This window comes from Prorops nasuta, unplaced genomic scaffold (assembly GCF_024137725.1).
Source record: "Prorops nasuta isolate Cenicafe-Biocafe unplaced genomic scaffold, Cenicafe_Pnas_1.2 PNAS00017, whole genome shotgun sequence".
Classification (NCBI taxonomy): domain Eukaryota; kingdom Metazoa; phylum Arthropoda; class Insecta; order Hymenoptera; family Bethylidae; genus Prorops; species Prorops nasuta.
The window spans coordinates 371,913-378,812 of NW_027116814.1; the positions used below are offsets into that span (position 1 = coordinate 371,913).

Sequence of the window (6,900 nt, forward strand, 5' to 3'; positions counted from 1 at the left end):
TCTGCTTGCCATAAATCATCATATCTCTTTATTATTACTCAACGTCGTGGAAAATTTTTTCTTGCCGATCTATGAAGTTCTTTTACTAGTTGAACTTTCTCCTTACTCATTGTAGATATTATTATTATTGTTGTTGTTGTTGTTGTTTAATCAAAACTCTTTTCATTACTATTCTTCTTAAAAAAAAAATCCTTTTAAACTTACTCACGTTATTTATTCTCCTTTTTCATTGTTTTTTGCGTCAGGTATAACTTTTTTTAGTGGAATTGATCCTGAAGTCATTATTCCTGTCCCAAAGAAAGGTTGATGATTTTCCAATCTTAATTGATTTTTCAATTGTTTATTTTCATTATTTTGCGTGTTTGAGATTGATTTTAAATGATCAATTTGTTTATTCAATACTTCTTTTGGATTAGGTATAACTTTTAGTGGAATTGATCCTGAAGTTATTCCTGTTTCAGAGAAAGACTGATTTTCTTGTAGTAATTGTGTTTTCAATGGTTTATTAATATCTTTTAGTTTCTCATTAAATTCTTTCACAAGTGCATTTATTTTTTCATTAACTTTTTCCTCAGTCATTACTTTCGCTTTCTCATCAATTTTCACCTCTAAGGATTTTATTGTTTTTTCAAAATTGTTTACCTCTGAATTAACAATTGTTCTTAAATCTTTAAAAGAATTACTAAATTTAGTTAATTCTTCGTTTGAATATGTTAAAATATCATTCTTTACTTTATTCAACTTGATATCATTCGTCTCGTTATGTATATTTATTTCATCAGAAAGATTTCTTACTTCAGTTAATATATGATCGCGAAGATCTTTGAATTTTCTTTCAATTAGCGAATAAATTTTTTCAACATTTGTGATCTTGCTATTAAGTTGTGATAATATTTAGTATTAAGATCTTGTAATTCACTTTCTATATGTTTACGAAGACCAGCGTTTTTTTATGCTATTAATAATTTCAATCTATCGACAAGTTCATTTGGATTGTCCCAGTAAACATAATCTTTTACATGATTATTTAATAACATTTTCGATGGTATCAATTGATTTTGATCGTTGTCATCATCATCATCATCATCACTAGATAAATAATTTTTTTGTTTATATAAGGATGATTGAAATCCCCTCCCCGAAAATGATTGCGATCTTGGTTTTGTATTTAACTGTTTTGTTGAATTTTCCAAAGAAGAAGATGATTTTACTCTTGATTGACTTTCAGACAAACTTGGAAATGTTTTAGCTACTCTTGTTCTTGATTGATTTTCAGATAAACCAGATAATGTTTTAGATGTTGTTGATTTTGTTGCGGATTTTTTCGTTATTAAATTAGAAATAATATTTTTATACTTACTACCTCTACTACCTTTAATTTGATCTTCAGATGACCTATTTCGCCGATATGCATTAGTTTTTAATAATATTTTTTTATAATTCTTCTCATCATCCTTAGTGTATTCGTTCGGTTGTTTCATGAAAATAAGCTCGTAAAGCCCACGTGTACCTGGATATTTATTTTCACCAATAATAATATCATCATTTTCATCGGTATTAAATAATACATTTCCTAACATTAATTGATTCGAAATAGGATCCATATACACTCCATATGTACGATCAACGTCAACATTTTTATTATTATAAAATTTTTGAATATACTCAAAGGATAAATTTCCAATACTATTATCAATATCGAAAAAAACTTCCGGATCATCAACTAACATCGATTGGTTTGATTTTTCTGCAAGAGATTTATCTGACACATTTTCCAAACATTCCTCCCCATTTTTTTCCTCTTCTTTTTTTCCCTTCTTTTTATCCACTTTAAATGTATTTTCCATATCTTCTTCTTCATCATCCTATTCTTCATTTTTAATCTTTTCTTTTTTCACTTGTAATGAATTATGAATTAACTTTTTTAATGGTTCAACTATGGGTTTATATGCTTCTTCAGCAGATTTTTCAGCATCTGCTATTCTCATTTTTAAGTCCTTATATTTTTTTTTAATCACTCGACTTGCTTTCGCAATTTTAGCTAAAACTTTTTTATTGGTAAAATCCATGATTTTTTTTTTTACCGAACAATGTAATGTACACGCGTACACGGAATCAACTGATTTTCAAATCAAATATCTCCACTATTATAACACACAGAACTGATCAAAATTTTTACGATAACATCCTTCAACACTTGAACTATCCTTATCTATTACCAAAAAGTTGTATTTATTTCGCCAACAATGATTACATAATTTTAAAAATGTTTCAAAAGACGTCTGTATTTACATGATCGTTATATATATGTTTTAAATTTGTTCCATCTTGTTTGAATAAAATTAAAAAATTTGCATTATCGCGAATCAAATGTTTTGGTATTTTTGCATATGTATGACACAGATAAAAACTATCAATATTAGAATGCCTACCCATAGAAAAATATTCTTTCACAAGATTTTGTTTATCACATGCTATATCATCAAATATAAAAATAGAGTTTGGTAATGCATCATTTATCGATATAACATCGGTATTATTCGAATATGTAAAATAACCAATATTATTGATTGTTGACAAAACCTCTTCTAAATAGTAATATTTAGGTTGTTGTAGAGATTTAGAATATACATAAATATTTTCAAATTTTAAACCATTTGGACTTTCTATTAAACTTAATAAAACGTTAGTTTTACCACAATTTGATGGTCCACAAATAATTCCACGTATTGTATTTGGTAATAAAGCACCATGTCTACGTTGTTCTTTAATGGTTTTATAGTCTAAATTATAAATTGGTATTGTTAAACGTTGTTTTATAAAACGCATTTTTTAACTTCAAAAATAGGCAATTCATTAATTACACACAGCAGAAATGTTACTATGAGGAAAAAATATAAAAAATCACATATATATATAAATCATAATAAAAAAAAATTAGTTTCATTGAAATCTTTCACTGAATCATATGAGACTTCTTAAACAAAAAAAAATAAATTTTTTCGAAAAATAACATTGAATTGTGGTTATATGTTATTAATAAAAAAAGGTAAAGGATTTGTCAATAGTGTAATAAACAATCTTCCCTTTGAGCTTCACGTACCAGGATATCAATTTTGTGGTCCCGGAACACGATTACGGGAAAGATTATCACGCGGTGAAAAAGGTATAAATCAACTTGATGCTACATGTCGAGAACATGATATTGCATATTCTCAAAGTAAAGAATTATTGAAAAGACACGAAGCAGATAAAATTTTAGCAAAGAAGGCTAAAAAAATAGTTTTTTCTAAAGACACTAAATTTGGTGAACGACTTGCTTCAGCAGCAACGTGGGCTGCAATGAATGTAAAAAGAAAAGTAGGAATGGGTTTGAAAAAAAGAAAGAAGACAAGAAAACTAAAAGTTGCAAAACGTGGTGGATTCTTACCTATTCTACCAATTTTGGGTGCATTAGGATCATTAGTTGGAGGAACAGCAGGTGTAGCGAATGCAGTGAATAAAGCAAAGCAGGCTCGTAAACAGTTGGATGAATTACAACGTCATAATAGAGCCATGGAAGGTCGTGGTCTTTATCTAACACCTTATAAACGTAGTAGTGGTATAAAGCATGGAAAAAAAAGTTAAGAGGGAGAAAAAGAAGAAAGAACTAATAAGCGGATTAACAACAAATTTTCAATTGCTCGATATGTGTAAAAATATACAAAATTTTCGTGGTGTATTTATGCGCAATAAATTTCCACCGTTTCCATTCAAACATGAATGTAGAATTATCAATTTAGATAATTACGAAGGTTTAGGTACTCATTGGGTGGGTTATATTAAACATGGTAAAAACATAGATTATTTTGATTCTTTTGGAAATTTGCAACCACCAATAGAATTAATACAGTATTTCCATCGTTATAAAAATGGGTACAATAAAGACATAAAAATTGAATATAATTATAATAAATATCAGAATTACAATCAAACAATATGTGGTCAGTTGTGTTAAATTTAAAAAAAAAATAATTAAGTAATTAGAGTTGGTGTCTATATATATATATATATATATATTATTTTAATAATGAATTCTTTAACAATTACGCTTTCAGGTAATTCTTCAATATTGAACGCTAATTTTTATCCACCAATAGATATTAGTGATGGGAAATATGAGCTTGACTTGATTGATTTACAAACCTTTAATACAATACAAAATATAAATTCATCGAATAATACATTTTATTAGGAAAAAAATATAATTGAGGAAAAAATCGAAATTCCACATGGATCGTATGAGCTTCGCGCTATTAATGAATATCTACAAGATGCTCTTTTTGATCAGTTAAATGATGATGACGCGGATAATAGTATAGATGATATATTAATCATACGTGCTAATAATAATACATTGAAAAGTGAAATTAAATGTAAATATGATGTTGACGTTAGTAAAAAAAATAATATAGGAAAATTGTTGGGTTTTCGGAAAAAAAGAGGAGTCCTCAAAGCTAATGAATTACATGCATCTGACATGCCTGTGAATATATTGAAAATAAATATTATACGAATAATGACGAATATAACTGCAGGAGCCTACAATAATGGTGAACTTGTGCACACTATTCATGAATTTTTTCCAAACGTTGAGCCGGGATATAAAATCTCGGAAACGCCAAATAATGTCATTTTTCTGCCGATAATCGTGAAGGTAATTGATAATTTAACTGTTTCTATTGTCGACCAAGATAACGATATTGTAAATCTCAGTGGTGAAGATATTACAATTAGACTCCATCTACGAAAATGTTAATTTACAACAAAGATTTTACATATAAATTACAATCTCCACGAACTTCAGAAATTAGTTGGAATTAAACTTCGAAATCAACACAACAACGACGAGGACGACGAAGAAATATCAAAAAACGACAGAGTAAGCTGAATATTAAAAATAAAAAGTTTTTAAAATCAATTGGTTTAAAAGTGTTGAAATAAGAAGAAATAATGGTTGATTTATTAAACATTATCGAAACACCTCATTACGATAACCGTATCAATAACATTGAAATACACTCTTACAATCCATATGTGAATTCATCGCTCAACAACAACGACGAAATACGCATTCCTATCTAACAACAGGATCTCTTTGTGTTACCAAGCGAAAGTTTCTTGTTTATTGAAGGAGATGTATCTGCAATCGCTGCTAATAATGCCACTATTAATGAGAATAAATTGTTCTTGGATTCAAATGGAGCTGCTTTTTTGTTTAATGAAATACGTTATGAATTGAATGGTGTTGAAGTGGATCTTTGTAAAAATGTAGGTATTACTACTACATTGCGAAACTATGCATTATTATCATCACATGAGAGTACAACTTTGAAATCAGCATCGTTGGATATTAACGGGATCCCTCAAGCCCTCTGTAGCCAACATTACGGAACGAAAAACGAGGGAGAATTGTCCAGCGCTATTTTTCAACCGATTTCAATGTTTTTGGGCTTATTGGAATCGTTAGGACTCGCCTTTCGTCATAAATAAAGCCGTATTTTCTAAAAAACGTAAAAAAATAAAATTGTTTAAAAATTCGCATTAATAATATTTAAACGCAAAACAAATCGAAAAATCGGGCTTCTTTATGACGAGGTGCCAGACCTAACGATTCCAACAAGCCCAAAAACATTGAAATCGGTTGAGAAATAGAGCCGTACCATTGTCCCGCGTTTCTGAGGTGGACGAAAACCAAAAATTTTTAGGAAGGCAGCTAGGCTTCCGCCCCTCTCGCGGCTCACGCTAACGTGTTCCCCCACTCCAGCATCGAAACTTACTGCGAAGCTTTCCTCATATTTACGCTACTCCCCTATCTGTAGCTATACACATATAAATACCGCTAAAATAATGTCGAGAACATTTCATTTCGCCGTTATAATGAAATTGCTAAAAATGCAATTATCATTTTGAAATAAAATTGTAGAAAAGGAGATTTCGTAATGCTTGAAATATAGGGCATACGGCGAAACGCGGGACAATGGTACAGTCGTATTTTTCAACAGAATTTGATGAGACTAGTAATAATTAAAGCCATTCTTCATGTAGATTGTCCTAAAGAGCTCGCATTTTCGATCAAGCTTATAGTTTTTCAGCTATGAACGTTTGAAGTTGCACGGCGCACAAATACATATTTCTTCTCTCGCGTTGATCAGCTGTTGCGCACGTCCATCTTCAATCGCTCATAACTGGAAAACTATAAGCTTTATCGAAAATGCGAGCTCTTTAGGACAATCTACATGAAGAACGGCTTTAGTTATGACTAGTCTCATCAAATTCTATTGAGAAATACGCCTGTACCATTGTCCCGCGTTTTGCCGTACTTTCAGGTCTTCAAGCGTCACTGACTCGTTCATTCTGTTATTTATTTCGGAACAAATAAAAGTATGATTGCACATTGAGAAATTACATTAGAAGCTCTCGATAATGTACATGCTGCTATGAGTATTTATTAATCTTATGAAGCTTGTCGTAGAAGGTGCAATGCAATAAATTTAGAAGGGCAATTTCGCGATTGAAAATAAGACCCACGTACATACATGCTAAACGCTATGTGTGTTTGTTTACAGTACACTCCACGAGTCACTAACACAGTCACACCCGTATGTATGTAGGCCATTGTAGGCCTACTAAGCTGGTTTACATACGCTGGACAAGGCAACAAGCTGCAGAAGGGAAAGGGGAAGCCAACTTTATTTACTCCGAGTACGCATCTTGTTACAGTTTGCATTATAATGACCAAAAGAAGCGTTGCAAAATTATGAAAATATCATAAAAGCGTCTCCCCTTTTCACGCTCTATTCAATGATGTCACCCAAGTTGTTAGTGCATTTTTTTACTTTGCTCGAAAGAAATAGCAGA

General features: G+C 30.5%; 1 protein-coding gene across 1 annotated transcript; it reads right to left on the reverse strand.

Moving 5' to 3' along the window:
* Positions 1–213: 213 nt before the first annotated feature.
* Positions 214–1,847, reverse strand: LOC136779752 (uncharacterized). Its single transcript, XM_066737516.1, has 3 exons — positions 1,020–1,847; positions 935–972; positions 214–874 (listed from the first exon to the last, which is right to left on the reverse strand). Exons 1-3 carry the CDS (start codon positions 1,845–1,847, stop codon positions 214–216), a joined length of 1,527 nt encoding a protein of 508 aa, XP_066593613.1.
* Between the last annotated feature and the right edge of the window lie 5,053 nt (positions 1,848–6,900).

Bases quoted from the DNA above. Each gene is read 5' to 3' on its own strand.
- LOC136779752 (XM_066737516.1), bottom strand. From the start codon at position 1,847: ATGGAAAATACATTTAAAGTGGATAAAAAGAAGGGAAAAAAAGAAGAG. The intron at 973-1,019 runs GTAAAAGATTAT...ACTTGTCGATAG, and splicing joins AAATGTTATTAAATAATCAT to ATTGAAATTATTAATAGCAT. The intron at 875-934 runs GTAAACATATAG...ACAACTTAATAG, and splicing joins ATAAAAAAACGCTGGTCTTC to CAAGATCACAAATGTTGAAA.